The sequence below is a fragment of the Cryptomeria japonica genome, chromosome 10 (genome assembly GCF_030272615.1).
Source record: "Cryptomeria japonica chromosome 10, Sugi_1.0, whole genome shotgun sequence".
In the NCBI taxonomy this organism is placed as follows: domain Eukaryota; kingdom Viridiplantae; phylum Streptophyta; class Pinopsida; order Cupressales; family Cupressaceae; genus Cryptomeria; species Cryptomeria japonica.
The window spans coordinates 436,520,385-436,540,882 of record NC_081414.1 but is presented as its reverse complement, the minus strand read 5'-3'; the positions used below and the strand labels follow the sequence as shown (position 1 = coordinate 436,540,882).

Genomic DNA, 20,498 nt, shown 5'->3' with positions numbered 1-20,498 from the left:
GCTTTCTTGTGTCTTTTTGCCTTTCTTGGTTTTTAGTCTCTTTTAAGTTTATTTGGCATTATTATTTTTGTATTTTTTTCAACTTAGTTTTTTACTATTTTCCTTTCCTTCTTTTTCTTTAAGTTTTTTGTATCCTTTCCTCCTCGTTGTTTGTGCTTCCTCCCAAAACCTCCCCCCTTTAATTAACCCTTAAGTGAGCCTTGGTCTGCAATTTATATTTTTTACATCTCTTTACACTCTCTCTCATCCTGATGATGGATCACAAAGTGTGATCTGAAACGTTGATGCAAAAAAGATACACAATCAATCCAGAAACAGCTTACTGGATCAGATATGTTCTCATTGGTTAGTATTTAGCCTAAAGCCTGGACCATTTTCTTTTAGTGATAAGATGAAAATTTTACTTTCATGAACAGAGTAACTAATGCATAGGAGCCCTGCTGCACCAGATTTCTAGGATATTGTTACATATGACCTAACAGTACTTACAATTCCATAATTTGAAATCCATTTATGTTTACAAACACAACACCCAAGATTCTCACAAACAAAATCTCTCTTGTCACCAACATTGAGGACAATAATGCTGAGTTGTCATTAATAGCACACAATTCAGCTGGGTTGAAAACTAAGTGGTTGTAGTCAGTTGTATGTTTTCCACCATAAATTCAAATTATCTCTCATCAACTTGTGCTTAAATCTCATACATCAAAAAAATTGGGCAAGGGTCTGTACATCTTGTTCTAGCAGACCTGATTAGTGGCACTGGATGAGCACTGCACTTCCATCCAGTACAATAATTTTACAGGTTCATAGTTATGAATATTTACAAGACTTAATTTTGGTGGCATTCAAACCCTAAAATGTTTACACACCAAAATTGTTCGGACGGACTTGATCAATGTCGTGGCTAAGTGGATAGTACAATTCTTTTTTAATAAAAATACAGAAGATAGCATTGCCATTGAATAAAACATTTGAAACAAAATCAAGGTTTTGCTTTGTATCAGAACACAGGAGAAAGTAAAGTTGATACCAAGGCTACTTATAGTAAGACTAAGTTATAATCTAGCAGAAGTTAATCTAAACCTAGATAATGCAAAATTTATCTAGAGTAATATAGCTGCGAAACAAAGCTAACTGGGTACATTTAAAAATTTAAGGTATGGAAAGAAGGAACCTGAAGGATGAAATTCAATGCCCATGGTTTAATGGGTGCATCCAAGGGCCAAGAAATTTGCAGAGATGTTACTATCCTTGGTTATGAACACTTTCACCCAATCATCCTTCTCTTTGTTGAAACTAGTGATGTCCATGTGGTAGATATTGGAAAAGAACTCACAACCACGTCAAGCAGTTTGGAATATCCTGGGGTTACAGTTCAACATGTTCCATACCTCTTCGATGTCTGTAGCAGAATGGCCTTCATGAACTCAGAAGCTACAATCTAATGAATGAACTACTTTATCTCCTGAAATAGCTCCCAATATTTATGTTTTTCTCTTTCAAGGTGTTGCAAGGATCCTGCAATGTCTTTGTGGAAATGCAAAGTTGATCCTACTTAGGTTTTTCTTGAGAAAAGACCTAGGAGGTTTTATATGATAAAGGTATACATTTTGTTCTTAGGGCCATCTTGCACGGAAATTTCTTACCATTACTTAGAGCAGGTATAAGTGTGGAAACAGTTGAGGCAATTTGGGGGAGAAGACAACTATCACCATAGGGTCTTTGCACTTGGTCCTTCCTTAATGGGCTTGGAAAATGAACCGTCGGGAGAAAGAAATGTCTGAACCCTAAGTTGGTCAGGTTCACATAACTCATTAGTCATTAGGTTCCTCTATGACGACCTAGTGCCAAGGTTCTGTCTTTGTTGGTCCTAAGAAACTATTCCTGTCATCATGGCTTCCGTAATCATAAGAAGGGTCCTCTTGAAGACAAGTTATGTTGGCCATTAAAGCTAAAAGAGCTTTGTCCCCAGAAAGAAAAAAAGAAAAATACTGCTATTCATGACTGGAGAAGGTATTGGAAGACTGCTGCTTGGATATGCTGCACATTGGGTCTATAAAGGGGTTATCAGGAATGGTTGGTATCTAATTTCTTAACTATACAACTACAGATTAATAATAGATGGCGAATTCCAGCCTTGACATAATCTAAGGAAAAATTGAAGCAATATTGCATTCTTATAAGTATATGATATGGGATGTTCTCAAACAGTTTGATGATAATTGATCGGTTATGAATTGATCATTTTTTATACAGTTTCAAGAGGAATTGATTGTATCAACATAAAAAATTTATGCATATAGTATCTATTTACACACAATGCCAATTCTATTAAACAGCAATGCCTTCCAGCATCACCACAGAAACACACACACACACACACACACACACACACACACACACACACACACACACACACACACATATATATCCCTGATTACATTTAAATGATAAGAATTGATGCCAATATGCTAGTATAGATGTAACCCAACATTATCAGCAGAGGGTCAAATAAACATCTTCCAATCTTAACTGGTGTTAGATGGATGAAAGTAACTCTGTAGCAGTGAATTGGTAATAATAATTTTCATTACATAGAAACAACCACTTGCTCTTCAAAGAATTTCTTAGACAGAAAAATAAAATATAACTAGGTCAACTGATGGCATGGGCATCAATATCATTATATTTAAAACAGCACCTTAATGCATATAATCTTGGGAAAATCGAAACAAGACTTGGATGACATTGTATTGCATCTACTAAATCTTGATTTTGTCTATCATAACTATCATAAGAGGACAGTTTGCCATCCTTTCCATTTGTTAACCTTCAATATCAGGTTTTGCGGCCTGCTTTGATACCATTTTGTGAGCTACAATGTAAATAACAGATAACAAATGCATGAGAAAGAGGCATCTGTTTAAAGTAATCAAATATTATAACTGTCAATTCAATTATGTCCAAAGTTACCAAGTTTGGAGATCTGAATCCACACAAGAAAAATACAGAATTTCTCAGAAACGTCAGAAAGTCCAATTCAAAACAAAATACTTCTAGCAAATGACATAAACATATGTAAGCTTTTAATTACTGGTTTAAGCAGTGCAAGTCAGCTAGGGTGTGGATTTGCAGAGAAATGAAAATCTGATTATTAAATAAGAATAAATATAAAAACAAAGAAGTTTATTTTTTATTAAACCAATTTAACGTCTGTACAAGAATGGATCTGATAGTATCTGAGTCAGATCCTTCAGGAATTTTTAGCTATGACCATGCTCCCTGATATCATAGTAACATATTCCCTACTAGCTTTGCTGAATTTTATAGGGAGTGATTTTCCCAGTAACCTTGTCATAAAGCTGATAAAATCTTCTTATTCTCAGGTGTAATATAAGTTGTATTTTTCCAAAGGAAAAAATTAAAATAAATAAATCTATTACCCACTCTTGATTTGTCTAATTATAGCTATTCTAGGCACACTAAAGTAATTGTGCTGCTGGTTCTTCCATCAGCAATTTTTTTTAACAAAATGATACGCATGGTCATAGCATTCATTAAGGTGCACATCGCTAATCATAACAAACTAGGAAAAGCAGATGACTAGCTTTGGCACAAAGTTAAAATGTATTCCAAATAACAATCCTTTTACATCGGTAATCATAACAAACTAGGAAAAGCAGATAACTAGCTTTGGCACAAAGTTAAAATGTATTCCAAATAACAATCCTTTATTCTGTAATAGTGCCAGCCACATATCTCACTGCATATTCTCTTCATTAGATATTTTCCTCTTCAGTATGTAAATTTCCTCTCTATCATCATATTACTAAAAAGTATAAGATGTTGCACGTTAGTCATTTAACTTCAACCTGCATATTAGCCCTCATGTGATCCAACTGTGTACCCATCAATATGAGCAACATAGGAAACCTATATGTTCAAGATTTTTGCTTGTGGTGCAATCACAGGATTCAAGCCATTTCTTTCATAGCATAGAGAGGTATTTAGAAAATGGTGAAAACTTGCAAAAATAGTAACAATGAAATGCAAAACAGAAAGTGACCTTTATTAAATGTAGAGTCATATTTGTTTGTTGATTGTAGCAGAGATGACTTCTTTGTTTTGGACTTATGGAAATAAAACAGCCCAATAGCGACAAAAGCTAATGCAGCAACAATGCCAACAGAAATTCCAGCGATTGCTCCCGCACCAATTCCTGTTTCCAGCTACACATCCATTAGATACTTGGCATTCACCATCAAAGCTACTCACTTGATAAGTCTGTGATGTAGGTGCTAAAAGGCATATAGCATGACATTCAGTAAATAATATAACGGGAAAAAACAGCTAGGAAATTATTTCCAAATTTCTCACCGCCTCCACTGCAAACACAGGAGAAACAAGACAAGGATCCAATGTTAAGGTAGCTCACTAGGTGGTATAATACAATAATTAAATGAAATTAAGAGTCTTACAATCCATTACAAAAGTAATGGTCCACAGCTACAAATAAAATCAGTAATAAACATTTGAATTTGTGATTTAAGAAAAATAATTGCAATGCACATCGTAAGGTATAAATGTTTACCTTGTAGCTAGAGGATGATAACTTCCATTTAGATCTGATTTAACACAATTCAAAAATAACATTAGAAGCCAAGTATGAAACAAGAGTGAAATGACAAAAACAATTAGGACCATCACTTATGTGTATATTAGTAAATTACCAACAGAACTGAAAAAGAAAATTACAGTTCCATTGATGTATACTTTTATTATCAGTCATCATGCAATGAGATCACTTCAGTATTTTTTGAAGTAAAGAATTATGAATAACATCACGACAATGAGCTAAATAAAGCAACCAACTAACAGCTTACATGAAAGTTCTGGAACACAAAAGAAAACCTCTTCATAAATATGATTGACTACAAATTTGTCTTCTAATAACCTGAAACTACATCTTTCTAATTTCCTGAAAAGATCTGAATTCAGCTAGGAATATTGAATGGTTGAAGAGTATCCCAGCCTCCCAAAATGAAATACTAGAATAAATTTCCTCAAAAGCACATTAATCTCCTATTAAGCAGTTCAGTCTCCTTAGTATACTAATACTACGAGTTAAAACCCAATAAACAATCAGTGGCTGAGGAGAGTGGAAGACTTTTAACTTCCCCAATCTAATATGATACCGAAAGTAAGTCATCTTTGGTCACTTAACTCTTTTAAAGCAACTGATCTTTGGTCACTCATCTCTTCCATAGGTTACAAAACCAACATTAACATCCAACATGTTTTAAAGAACATTTAGAAAAAAGAAATCATGAATTGCTTCCATAGACTTTTCAAAGCCAACATGTTTTGAGAAAGATTTAAAAAAAGAAAGCATGCTCTGCTACATACACAAATAAAACATTGAAAGAAAAATCAAGGAATCAAAGAGCTGTAAAAAGATGTTCATGAAATAGTGAGAGCCTAGGTTGTCTTCATTGTTTGTACTAATATGTATGCCAAAGATCTTAATTACTAATTGCTTTCTTTTATTTTTACATGCAATTTGGCTACATCATAATCAATTGACAAGAATGTATAAGACCAACTAGTTTGGGACAAGCAAAATGCACTGAAGAGTCTGCCACCACAAGCCAAGGTTCTATCCCATGGGCTGTTAAGCACCATGAAGTAGCCATAGAGACACCTGAAGTTGGGTAGAACTTATCGCAATGCACATGTGGACTATGTAGCCATATTAAAGAACCAAGCCCACACCTGTGTGTCACCTTGGGGAAATTTCAAGGTAAGGGTTGAAATTACAGTAATGAGCATACAGACATCATGTAACCATATTATGGACCAAAACCCTAGTTTTTTTCTTTGGATTTCACTGCAGTGTTTCCCTTAACCATTTTATCCAATAAACCATGGTCTAATGTTAAGGTGGGCCAATTGCAATGATACTGACCTCTATTAAGCTCCAGTTTTATATGCTTCACATTTTAAAACGGTTGCATTAAAGTGGGCCACATTTGACAAGGTTTGATGCAAGTCCTACATAAATTTTGGTGGAAAAAAATTCCTTAAATGTGTCTTGTAACCCCGACACTTATCTATGCTTGGTAATGTGTTCCCTTATTCACTAAAAAATATGATAAAGTGAGTGCTTCCTGTGTACCTTAAAAAATTATTACCAAATGATCATTTAATTTTCAAGAAAAAGGTGGGATCTCATCTTTCTCATCAACATTACCCAATTCAACATCAGGTCCTCCTTGGAATTAATGTCATTCTGCAGAACACAATCAAACTTCTCAAAATTATCAATTACTTGTTCATATCTCAAAATTATCAATTACTTGTTCATATCTCAATTAGGTGGAATCTCTCTTATCTATGCACATCCTATAATTGTTGTACTGCCCTATGGCCAATCCTGTTGAAGCACACTTGGAAATAGCTCATCTCACCCTCCTAGGTGTAGAACATGCTACTAACACCCACAACCATACACTATTGGAAGGTCTAGCTTGGACTCAAAAAAGCACATCACTCATCACTGTCACTTGAAGTAAAAAATAAACTTTCATGATGAACTTCTTACTGAGCTAGCACTATTAGAGGAATGTGATGTTTTCCTTGAGCAAACACTCCAATGCTATGCAATCTATGTAGCATATTCAAGAAATATTATCATAGAACGTGAGAATAGACAGCACATAAACAAAGTAGTCCCTAGGCTTTCATTTATCAATGCCATACAATGTATAAGTTGGTAAGTTGTAAGAAATTTGTGGTCTTCATGGTGAGAAGTGAATGAGGAAGACATCCTTGCAACACAAGCTAACATTGCACATTCTTTAGTAGAAAAACAACAATTGGATGAATTATTGAGGATATAAAAGAAATTTTTGGTCCTCAATTGGAGAGTTTAGGCATTGTCCAGTAAATCATACTGTAGATCTAATTCCAAGACTAACTTTTCCCAATGTCTCACCATACCACCTTCCATTCTTATAGAATGAAGAGATCAAATAGAAAATTCACAAACTTGTGCATAATGGATACATCAAACCCAGCTCTTCCTTTTGGCAGCCCAATTGTGGTTTCACCAAAAATAGATAGCACATGTAAGTTGTGCATCAGATAGAGCCTTGAACGATATTATTGGAAGGAACCACTATCCTTTCCCATAATAGAAGAACTTGTGGACTAGCTCTATGGTACAAAGTTATTTATAAAGATAGTTTTTTTAATTAGATTTCCATTAGACTTTTGTTGAACCCTCCACTTCTGAAACAGCCTTCAGTGTAATGGAAGTTTATTTGAATGGTTAATTGTGCCCCTCAACCTACCAATGTGTGGGCAACATCAATGCAAACAATGAATGACATCCTTTGGCCATTTACAGCTTCACTCACAGTTGCTTATCTTGAGGGTATGATTGTCTTCGTCAAAACATAGGAAGAACACCCACATCACATTTAGCAAGTGCTCAACACATTGCAGCAACACAAATGGTGTGCAAGTCAACAGAAATGTTCATTTTCCATGAAGGGGATACAATGATGCATATGGAGAAAATGTGAATCCAATAAGGATTCATGTCATTTAAGAATGGCTTGCACCAAAATATCTCACAAAACTTTGTAGTTTCTTGGGGTTGGTGAATTTTTATATGAAATTTGTAATTGGTTTCTCACACGTCACAGCCTGAATCATTCCACCAACAATAGTGTGAGAGCAAACTTAAGCTGGTCATCCACATAATAGAGAACATTTGAGGAATTGAAATGCAAACATTCTCCAATGCCTTTGTTCACACTACCTAATATTTAACAGTCATTTAAGATTAACTTAAAAACATTTGGTTCAGTACTCACTGAATTTGATCACCCGTCGCTTACGACATTGAGACATTCATTGCCATGATACAAAATTATCCCACATATGACCAAGAACTTTATGCTATTGTCAAAGTGAGTGAGCTCTACAAGAACTACATATTAGGAAAGGTGATCATCATTCAAACAAATCACAAGAAGAGTGGAATGAGAAACAATCTGCAGTTCTGTTTGAACATAAGCATAAGAAACAAAACGCTAATCCACTAGCAAATTGTTTGAGTCCACCCCTGGTTCAAAGTTTTCCCTTTTTGCTTGACACATATGGACATAAAGACAAAATTTTATCAATCAGATTTAGGCTTTACAGGATCTATTAAGCACATGCTAAATCAATTCCATACACTACTTGCAAGAGAGACTGAGCTGTAAAATTGGATAGTTATACCATAACAAAGTCATGAACATATAGATTAAATCTTAAAGAGAGCGCATAAATGACTGAAGTTGGTAAGCATAAATAAACAAGGAAATGTAAACAATAGAGAGAACAACACCAAAACAGAGTGAGATACTGATATACACTGAAGAAACCTACTTTGGGTGAAAGCTCTAGCTAGAACATGAGCTCAATATCATTTAAGTACTCCAAATGGATAAAACATAGGGTCTAAGCTACATAGACTCAGACCAAAGCTTTAACACATCTGATCCCAGCTCAAATGACCACTAACAATTCTCTCAGAGTACTCCCCTGTCTCTGCTATTACAACATTCCTGAAAAGCAGAGAATTACAATGTAGCATCTCCTTTAACAGCCATCTAACAAGCATAATGTGAATCTATGATAATTAATTCCCATCACAATACACTACATATAGCTTTACAATGCATCTAGGAGTTAAAAAGACAAGGAAATCTGTAACACCACAAGATGCCAAAAATAAGCATAATGAATTTGGCACTTCTAGCAGACCAGTTATTACTTTTTTGCATGTGAGCTTTACAATGCATCTACGAGTCAAAAAGACAAGGAAATCTGTAACACCACAAGATTCCAAAAATAAACATAATGAATTCGGCATTTTTAGCAGACCAGTTATTACTGTTTTGCCCGTGAGTTTGTTTTTGCTGCCTACTGCAACTCGCAATTTCGCCCAAAGGCAAAAACCGTCATTTCTTGATTTTAACTCTGCAGCCAAAACCTGAATTTTGATTCCCATCTAATACATTTTCAATTTTCCAGCATTTAAGAGCCCATATCTTGTTCCATATTCAAACGTGCCATGAAATACAATACCAAATCTTTTTACAGATCATGGACTCTTGATTTATTTGGAACATTTGCATAAACTGCACAAAAATAAAATGCACAAGTTAATATAAGAAGCTAACTTCAGCAAGGATGGAAGCTAACTTCAGCGAGGATGGAAATCATTTTGGAGATGAATTGACCCTCATAGTATTGAAAAACTATTTATTTTGGCCATATATTAAGATAGATGTCTAAAATACATAAAATCCTGTATTATGTGTGCTATATCCAAGCCATCCAACAAGAAGCAGTGAATGTACAAACCTTCACTAGTATCAAACAGACAATAGTAATCAGTTCTCATAGATTTGTTTCCAGCTGTACACAATTAAGCATGACAATGATTTTGTTTATGTAGTGGTGGATAGATTTTCAAATATGGAAATTCTTATGTCATATAAAAAGGTTATATAAGTTCAACAAACAAATCAACCGCTCTTTCAGAATATATAATCTCTTTGGATTACCTTCCACCATCATGTTTGAGACAATAGTAATCAGTGAATAGAATAATTGTACACCACCTCAAAAAATACATATCCAAGAAGCATTGCCCTTGGTACGAAAGTCTACCTTTGATTTAACATAGCTAAAATGGAGTTATTTGCAACTCTATAGTAATAGCCTTTTCAAGATTTGATTAGGCCTCCAACCATTGGCTCCCATTGATCTGGCTTCCAATGCTGCCATCTACAACAGCAACTCCTTTGGCATAGAAAAAGAAGTTGACAAAGCAGTTAAGTTATATAACACATACAACAGCCAATGCAAATCATTTTGCAAAGGACCAATGCTAAGTACAAGCAATGACATGACCAACACCAAGCACCACATGAGTTCAAAGTAGGTCACAAAGTATTGCTTCATTTGCTATAGGAAAGATTTGCACAGCCTTCTCACAAGAGCCATCCTATTCAATACAGTCCATACAAAATCACTAAGAAACTTGGAGGCAACTCCTTTTACATCAACCTTCCAACTTATATTGGTCTTCTTCCAATTTTCAATGCAGAACTATTGCATTATTATGTTCCACCTTTGTTGGATGCGCTATTGTACCCAATACGAAAAATTTGCAAAACTTATGTGTCAAGTTTCAAAAAGCTAAAACCTAGGTTTTTCATCCATTCAACTGGTCTATGTTTTTTTTGTGTTTTCCGGTGTCTTAATGCAAGAAGGTAGAGGAATATTTGAATGTTGTCAGAAAGGTGGAGAATTGAGATCTATCAATGAAGAGATGGTGGAAAGTTCACTAAGGCAGGAAACAAGTTTGTTTGAAGTCAAAATATGTAAGGTGGGGGAGTGTTGCTCATTGTGTCTTCTTAAGTGATAGACAAAGATTTCATTAAAAGAAAATCGCAAGTGACATGTTTGGGTGTGTGAATTTTTGTTTAAAGTCAAATTGTTCCACAATGTTTTAATGTGTCCTTGGATAGTAGATCATAAAGTTTCAAAGTTCAAGAATCAATTGCAAAACAAAAGAAAATTCAGATATTTAGACAAGTTTATTGACTGGTTTTTGGTCACACATTGTAATGTCATAAATTGCATCCTATGCAGTTTCACATCACATATGCCTTCCCCTTTAGTTATGATTAAGACAATTATGCTCTTCAACCTTAATTCTAATCCCAAACATATCTTATTGTATTGTATGCTTAAATTCTCGACTATTAGGTCCAGTTTCACCTAGATGTATGCGCATCATGCAAACGTCCGCATGACGTGCTAGCATCCCACGAAAATCCACGACTGTGTTTGTTGTGGGGATGTTACAATTGCCACATTTTGACACTGTAACACCTTTGCCAACCAGCACTAACATCAAGAATCAACTTCCTTTTCCAAAACCTCTTCTTTTGCCTCCAATTCCATTCTTCGAACTCCATTCTTTCTTGCTGTCACACTTGAACAACTGCTTTTACATTCTAGAGCTCTTCTCTTGCATACTTTAACAGTTTAACTCACAATACTCTACACACTCCATTATTCCACCATTATTCTTGCTACGATGACAGATTTCAACTCCATTGTTATCATTTGAAAAGGTCACTTTCATCTTGTGGACACGTGCTGATTATTTAGTTCACCAACAGGCTGCTTGGCTTTTGTGCTTGAGCAGTAACTCTTTGAGATTTCTGTTGAGCATATTGTTTTATTACTTTGTTAGCATATTGTTCTTTTTATTGTTTTATATCTTTTATCTATATCTTGTCTAAGGTTGTCTGTGGAGATGGAAACCCCAAAGCCCAATATTCATAACCTGAATATTACAACAATTGAAACACCAAAGCCCAATATTCATAACCTGAACCAACCTGAATCATAACCCTAACCCTGCTTCCCCTATATTCACCTAAAGGCCCTCCCTAGATAGATCCCTAATATTACAACAATTGCTAACCTACTCATACTAGGACCAAGATCAAATCAACCATTGGCCCGGAGTCGATTGCTTTGGTTCTTATGTGAGTAGCCAATGCAAGTGAGCAACTAAAGTTTTGTATTATCTCAAACCTAGTACCCCATATATAGCTATGCTCGCCCCTTAGCCTCCCAAAGGGCATCTATTCTAGGTGGATGGGCCCATAACTATATTTGTATAAAGGGCTGGAGTGAGGAGGGACTCAACCAATGAACAAGAGAGGGGGAGGGGTAAGTTATTGTAATGTCCCCCACTAGATATAAGCCTTATAACAACAATTACCTAATTTCAATACATTCCTAACTCAATTCAATTTGCTTAATTAGGAGACAATTTCTATCTAAACTTAATAATAGTAAATCTGAATCAGATACTTACCATAATGCTCAATTACTTATTCACAATTTCATAAATCAGAGATAGGGCTTGAAGCTTACCTTATATTTGGAGAGTGGAGATTCAATTAAGATAACCTGCACCCATAAGGAAAGGCACACACCTACAAATTCTTAATTAGTTATAATCTATCCTACTGTCACAACAGAGAGAGAGTAAGGCATGAAAGGATTGCTTGGGTCCGTTGTCTACCAAGCCCAAGGAATGGTTGCTTCTAACCTCCTTGCTAGACTTGGTGGCCCGTATTGCTGCCCTTTCAAGCTTTTATACCCTTACACACATCTCCATCTTGTTGAGATTGCCATGGAGGGAGTATCTGGTTCCTTGACTCCATGGGTCCTTATGACCACATGTGAGTCCCTCATTACCACTTGTCTTATTTCTGATTTCTCTTTTTGACTTAATTTCTCATTTTCTCCTGATACAGACTTAATGTCTTTTTCCTTGTTCTGCTGTCACAATAATGATGGCCATAATCTGCCTGTAAGTGAATATGGATCTGCAACGTAACTCCTCTGTCCACTATAATAATAATCTCTTATTCGTTCCCTTCTTATTCTATGCCCTTCCTCTCTCGTTATATAATTTACAAACCCGAATGGTTGCATCCCTTGAAGGATAAGAGATATGTCTCACTTTTAATCGTACCTCTTCATACAGATCTGTTTATGCAAATCGCACCTTTCATAACTAATTGTGTATTCTAATCGTGGTCTTCCTTTGGCTAATAACTAATCACACCACCTCTAAATGAGCAGCCACGTAATTTATAATGTCTCCATAATACTCGTTTGACTTCTTTAACAACTCCTTCTAGGAGTGGTGATATTAATGATAGCCGTAAAGTTTATTTCATGCTCGATATAAATGGTCTCTTTGATATATTTGTTTATTGCTGTTTGTATGTAATTGGAGTTGCTTGTTTAATACAATCATTATGTAAATCACTAACCAATGAAATGGTTAGTTCCCTTAATCAATATTTGTTTACTCGAACTCCCTCTCATATATATTATTCTTGGTGGAATTAATAATGGTAATTGATATTCTTTGTGAAGTCTTTCTAAATCCATTTAAGAATTTCTGATGACAGTGAGTGTGATTAATATGTTTACTATGACATGATCGGGGTCATGACAGTTATAGTGAAGTTCTAATGAGGGTTAGGGGCAAGGAGAGGGGGATGCGCTACTGCCAAGGGTAGGGCCCAATTAACCAACCCTTGAGAGATGACTCTATTGATTGATAAAAGAACAAGACTTGGGTCAAAATGCGACCATTCGGAGCTTGCGAATTTTAATTGTGTCCTTGGAACCATTTCAAAGCTTGCTTAGTTCTAGGAGAACACTTTAACCCATTTCAAAAAGTTAGGTTGGGTTGGGGCTAACCTCCCTACTATAGACAGGCTCCCAAAAGGCCTTACCAATTGGCTTAATCATTCTATCTAGGGAGAAAAAGTTGCTTTCATTGACTTTTCACACCCACAAAAGATGAATTTATTGGGTGCATACATGAGTCTTATCTACTATAGAGTTAGGAACCAATTTCAACAAATAAAAACCCTAATCATTTGTCGTCTCTGTCTCGCTCAATGTGTAAGGGTTTCCTCACGAAGTTGAGTTACTATCGATACAATATCGATTGATATGTTACCCATATAATGTTACATAAAGATAGACGATCAACAGATGGTTGAGCGGCTCACTATCTTCCAGCTTGCACCAAATTGACAAGTCAGATGACAGGTTGGTTTGAATCAATCTTATTTGATTTCAGTCTTAGGAAAGCACTCAATCTTCGATGGGGGAGAGAAGAGCACCTCAATCTATCTAGAATTCTTTGGGAGTTTTAGAGGCTTGCTATCACTAGGGAGCCTAGAGAGTTCATTGGGAGAGAAACTATTCAAAACTGACTTTAGAAAGTGATTAACGGAAACCAGATGGGAGAGGAAGAGCGAGATCAAACACAAGTAAAGGCATGGACCTAAGCAAGAAAGGCAATAAAAATAGCTGAAGGACAAAAAGTCCATTTGAATCCAATAGTTGTTGCAAACTATCTAGAGTAGGGAGCACCCTCCACCCCTCTATGATAGCTATAGAAAGTGGATTGGTGATACTTCTACCATATCCAACCAGAGCTCAAGAGGTTGAACAACAAACTTGGGATAGTTCTATGGCAACCTCCTATCGTAGCAAGATTTTGGGCCTAACTATTGTTTGTCATGATAGGCAAGAACAATTATACTTCGGAGCTAGTACTACCTCAATCGAGGGAGTTTAAATGCTCGACTGGTTGACTGAGGGTGAAAGGATTGATGGGACCCAATGATCAAGGAAACCTACAGTGCTCCTCCTCCAACGGATTCACTAAAGGCACTCCTTGGTCAAGGAGGTGGCTAGAACTTGAGAGAATGTCTAACCAAGGAAACCTGGAAATATAAAAATAGGGCAAGGGGCCCCCCATTTATACACTGAGTAATAGAAATTATCCACTGTTTATGCACTCTTAGCTCAAAGTATCTGCTTTCATCGGCTTCAATGCTAACAACTGCATCCAAATAATAGAAAATAGGGCCTTTGGGGTGGGGCTGGGGATTCAGGTAAAGTGCTTCTGTCAAGGAGAAGGGTTGGCCAGTAAAGAGGTATGAAAGAATGTCTTCCAACTCCTTCCCGTTCCTTCCCTTAGTAAACATTTGTTGTCTATGAGTGGTTGCCTAGTAAAGATTTCAAGATTATAAAAGTAGTTGGACAAAGAAGATTCAAATAGGAAAAAAAAATTGACTTACAGATAAATATGCTAAATCTTTTGGATTCTTCATTTGCTGTTTTGTTCTGTGTTTTCCCAATATCCCTCACCATATCATATTTTGCATGCATGCTTCCAAAAACCTATTGTCAGGGCCATTCATATTGGGCAAATCAAAGCTTGAAGAATTCAGATAATTCTTCCTTCTAGCCTATAATCTCTGAAAAAAATTTACTAGGTCTTCCCATATTGTAAAATTGATGCCTAATGAAGGCTTTTCTATACTCAAAATTCTCCGTAATAGGGCTTTAAATATAAATAAAATCTCTTTTGTCTCAAATTTTCACAAAGTTCGTCCCAATATATTTTTATTCCCTGCTACAAATTTTAATACGCAAATTCGTTCCTTCTACTGTTAAAATATTTTATAGAATTAGCTTTCAATGGTCTTTAAAATTTATTTTAGAAAAACACAGTTTTCGACTTCTATTTAAACTTTTTCTAAAAGACAATTCGGTGACATTCCATACCCCTGTTAAAGCTACAAAATCTAATTTTAGACATAACATGAGCGATTTTTGAAAATGTTTTCAGACTTTAAAAAAGGAAAATAAAAATTTTCCAACTCAAAATCAGAAGCACTTCGTGGGTAAGAAGGATAACCCCCAAAGGCGAAGTTTATTCACCCAAAGCGGAGGGATTTCGCATCTCCGTAGAGACCCCTCGTGTATAACTTGCATTTGATATTCACTCAGGGATCAACAAGAGGAGTAAACAATCAAGTTAAATATACAGATTTGACCGTTGTCGTATAAGGACACTACTACAAATAGCATTATGTCTTCACCAATTGCTTCGAGATCCTCGCAAGCATAGATGATCAAACTAAAAATTCCAAATTTGACATGTATGATACTGCACAGCTCCGACAATGTCAACGAGTACAAGAAGGCTCTAAATAATGAATTTTGCATATGCTACTCAAGTACACGAAGAAATTGAATGCTTGTTGGAAGCAGGTATTATATTCAAACTGGCTACGAGCAAGCGGGTTTGTCGGCAGTAAAACAGCAAAGAAGTAACTATTGCTTTGTTCTGGCTACGACCTAACATCCCTCACAACGGGGAAGCAATTCCGGGTATAAACGATATAAACTAAGATTAAAAAAAACCAGAATTCAAGTTTATATGGATATACGTTAGTAATTCTGTGCTCAACCCAATCACAGAATATGTCCAATTATGCGGCTCCTATGCATTTGTTAGTGCTTCATTTAAGAAATCTGAACATTCAACTTTCGAGGTTTTAAGCAAAGGGCAGCCTCAATTCCTCGCCTTGTATAAGATATCACTAACTTCATTTGTTAAATTTCACGTTGTGTAATATGTGTAACTTTATTTGGCAGATTTCTGCAAAGAATCGGTAGCTTTACAACCAAACAACAGTGGGCTCAGCCAAGTTTATTTGGGATTATATCAAACTTAAACGGAACGAAGAAATATATAACAGAGGAAAGCAAAGGAATTGACCTTTATCTGGAATGAAAACGATGCCCTGCCCTTGGCTGAAATTTACATTTTTGTTATAGGCTAACAAGAATGTAGAGTTAATCTGGGATTCTTTTTCAAGAGAGGTGAGATTGTCTGTAGTCCGCAGAGGATACGTGAGGAAAAGGCCATAGAGATTGCTCACAGCGGAATCCCCGCACGAACAATTTACAGTGACGTTGACAGGTCCGCCTTCTGGAAGATTCAATTCGTTATAACTGGGGTTCGTCTGTCTCAGCCACGCCACGCTCGTCAGGTTAGCGTAGTAATTTGCAATTTTTTCGTACGTGTCGCTTCCTTTTAAGGTGTATTGGAAACGGTGACCCAGGTATGTACTGCCGTCATCCAGGCTAAGGCAATCACAGGAGAAAGGAATCCTGATCCTTGAGCCAGCAATTATGACATCTGCATTGCTTAATGAGTTGTACTTCACAATGATGTCCTGACTGGCAACGCTGTTGAAAAAATTTAAAATATAGCTCAAGTTATAATTGGGAGAAACGTAATAAGACCCCAGCGCCAAATCACAGACTCTGCTGCACTGCCCCTGTGCAACCCCCATTAGCATCGCCGCCAACGCCACCGCCACCGCCATCGCCACTCTTAGTTTCGCCATTGTTAACACCTCCCCGATTACATTTGATTTGCCCCAAATATATCAGATTCTTTGCCTGCCATTACAAATTCCGTTTACTTATTCTTCATCGCCAGCGGTGACAACACGCCACTGCTCAGTTTCTTTGGTTGACGGCTCTATTTTATACCTTTAATGAATTTTATAAATATAATGGGCCCCGTCCCCACACTACATACAGCCCATATATAATCCAAGAAACGCAAAGGCATCTCAGGCGGCTGATCTGCTCTAGGTTCAGACTTACCGAAGCCAACCATGATCAGAATGAAGCGTTGACACAAACTCAGTCAATGGACTCACAATTGCTTTTTCTTCTTTCTAATTATTTATATTAATCCTGCCTATTATAAATGAATGTTTCTAATCTAAGTGTTGTTTTTATTAATCTTTGATTTTCAAATAAGATATTAAATGAGTCTATTTATGAGATATTCATGTATTTTGATTCATAAACTTCATAATATAGTATCATTTTGATTTGGCTAACTTTAAATTGCAAAAACAGCATATTCTATTTGTCAAATTTTCATTAGATATTGTCTATTTTTTAATCTCACTTCTAAAACAACATGAATTAGTTCTTAGTTAAACCATCAACATTTTCACCCTACATTTTCTTTCTACATCCATATATGTTTTTGCTCATGGTCATAAGAGAGATTGAACTTTGACATAATATTATTTCTTCACTTATGTTGCTTTGTCAGCATGGTTTTGCCTTGATTTTTTCTTTCAAGTATTTTTCAATTTCCTCTTTAGTATTTGTACACTTGCATTTTAATGTCATATGTAGTCATCCACTAGATATTATATTTATCCACATATTCTTCCCTCTACTTAATATTTCCTTCACTTCAATTTTGGGCTAGCAACGAGACTCCATGCTTTGTATTGTCATTAGATAACTTAGCACCTAGAGCAAAGATATTGTCTCCAATAAGGAAGCTCTTGCCTTAGCTAATAAAAATTTGTATAGAACTAATGTTTTAGTTTTGACACTACTTGTGATTAAATGTTTTTGAATTTTCTATGTTTATCTTCATTTTAGTTATAACATGTTATTTTCCTAAACTAAACATCATGTTATAAGCAATCCAAATATGGTGTTTTTAGTTTTTTAATCTCATATTTCATATTCCTTCATGTATTTTTAGCAAGTATAAAGCCATCTACCCCCCTTACGTTTTTTTTTATCCTACAAGTCTCACAACTAATTTAATTTAGGGAAAGAATAATTTAAATAAAATAAATATTTATTTTAAATTGGGGAAAGGCTAGAAGAGGATTAGTGAATTAATTAAATAAATAAAAATCTATTTAATTAATTTATAAGGCTTAGGATAAGATAATTATTAGGACAATTTTAGGTGTCTATAGTTTGCCCCTCTTCGAGATAATGCAACTTGTCACATTGTTTGAAAGAAAATAAAACACTGATATGATAAAATGCCCCTGGTAAGGAAGACGACATGCCCCCTCGAGAGATTGGGTGAAAATCTTTGAAAAATTCAGGCAATCTCTTGAAAATAAAAAAGGCTAGAAAAAGGCTAAGTAGGAAGAATAGACAAGTGAAAAAGGCTAAAGGCATACGAAAATGGGGTCTCGGGGGATCACAGTGACCATGAATGAGGCTTACCATGGGCATCTAGGGTTACCACTCATATAAATAAGAGGGTTGGAAATGGACCACCTCATTTGCATCCATCACTTTCATTGTTCATGGCATAGAGCGAAGGAGAGCTTAAGAGCATAGTAGCGGAGCTATGGCAGAGAGATTCCACCGATTCAAGTGCATACAATGGCATGAGTGACCCGAGGAGTACTGAGAGTCGATATGTACCCTATTGTCCTTTTGATTTCATGCATTTATTGCATCATTAATAAGGCTAGAATGCATTTTGCCAAAAACATGACACTAAGAAAAATGTCGAAATCGTGTCTATGTGAGTTCTTAGCGTGTATAGGGTAGTTTGCAACACGTTTATGTGAAAAACGCATATATGGTCTATCAAACTGTGTCTACGGTCTGGCAATATTTGTCTATGATCAAAACATGTATAGGTTAGGTCTTTGTGCATATGCGTTGAATGTTGGCATGTTTTTGGTCTTGTTCGTGTATGGCACAAATAAGTGTGTTTGTGGATTCTTGACATGTTTGCATCAAACAATGACGTGTATAGGGCAAACATATGTTTATGCACAATGAAACTATATTTACGGATTTTTAGCACATCTATGATAAACATAAGCGCGTATATGGTCAAAATAGGGGCAAAATAGGTTGTCACTATGATAAACAAGAACAACTAGTAAGATAGATAATTGAATTGATGAAATTCGATGATTTCCCCAACAAGATAGGTTGTAGAGCGACTGATGAATCTGATAAAGTCGATGAAGTCGAAAGATAGAGCTAATAAAGCTCAGTTGAAACTCACAAGATTTTGACACTATTGTGATTGCATTTATGATTACAAGTTGATTTAGCCGCGTTGGATTCATGCAAGAGATTCACACAGACACAACAGTTGATACCATAGTTATCTAAGGATGACCACTTGACATTATTTGTACTGGGATTATGGAACGCTACATTCATGCCCAAGATTCGAGCGAGTCTCAATTAACTGTCTACATTAGTTGAGCATTGCACATTCCACCTATCGACAAGGGAGATGTTTGTCACATTGGACAATGTCTACCAATAACTGCACATCCTCATCCATGGAGAGATAGTCATCTATGATTGAGAGGGTGGCGATATAGATGCTCTATGTCATGTATTTGATTGTGAGGATTTGGAGATCTATGATAGCCACATCAGTTGGGACGAGATCTATGAGGTTGGCTTAGTGAGGTCTACTCGGGTTATTGTGCTAGGAGGAGTCATCAGTGGATATACATTTCCAAACCGCATGACACGTGGCATGTCCATCGGATAGGGTGGGGCCATGGAGATGATACTCACATAGGGTACTCAATTTGCTTGAGGACCTTGCATGCTAGCCCACCTATACCATGATTTGCATTAGTTTGTGTACCTTGGAGGTTGTGGTATATCGGCAAGTGTGACACTGATCTAGCTATGGGCCTTTGAGCATATTGCAGTCACCAAGCTGATTTGTTATAGAGGGGGCGGAGTAGGATAGCCATATGCCCATATGTACAACATGATCATCTCCCAACCTCAGCTCAAGAAGATGGAGTATTGGAGGAGAGTGATCATTGATATTATACTATCATTTGGAGGCCATATCTTGACTACGAGCCCTGGGAGGATGATGAGCGAGATCTACCTTACTGATATCAGACTAGGTGCTTGATTGGTAGGATAACATACATCATTGAGAGACGCCTAGTTGATAGGGTGTCCAGATAATTTGATAGGGTACAAGTGCAACCACTAGGATCTATTGAGTTTGCCTAGACCAAAGGATAGATACCTTGATGGGGACCATGCATGTCTTATGAGGTTGTAGTAGCAGAGTTTTGGGCATTACCCGTGCCTTGGGACTTGAGATTGGATGTTGCAGATGCAGGCATGATGCCCAATTATGAGACTTACTTTCATGCACACCCTTTTCA

At 36.2% G+C, this 20,498-nt stretch overlaps 1 protein-coding gene across 1 annotated transcript in view; it reads right to left on the bottom strand.

Annotated features, from left to right (window-relative positions):
• The window catches only part of LOC131067506 (chitin elicitor receptor kinase 1), a 57,563-nt gene extending 40,366 nt beyond the window's left edge, over positions 1-17,197 (bottom strand). Inside the window, exons 1-4 of the mRNA XM_058002525.2 lie at positions 16,259-17,197; positions 4,598-4,631; positions 4,355-4,391; positions 4,073-4,235 (exon numbers count right to left, since the gene is read on the bottom strand). Of these exons, the coding sequence (XP_057858508.1) occupies positions 4,073-4,235; positions 4,355-4,391; positions 4,598-4,631; positions 16,259-16,892 (868 nt within the window). The 5' untranslated portion in view covers positions 16,893-17,197. The remainder of the gene's footprint in view (positions 1-4,072; positions 4,236-4,354; positions 4,392-4,597; positions 4,632-16,258) is intronic.
• Positions 17,198-20,498: the final 3,301 nt, after the last annotated feature.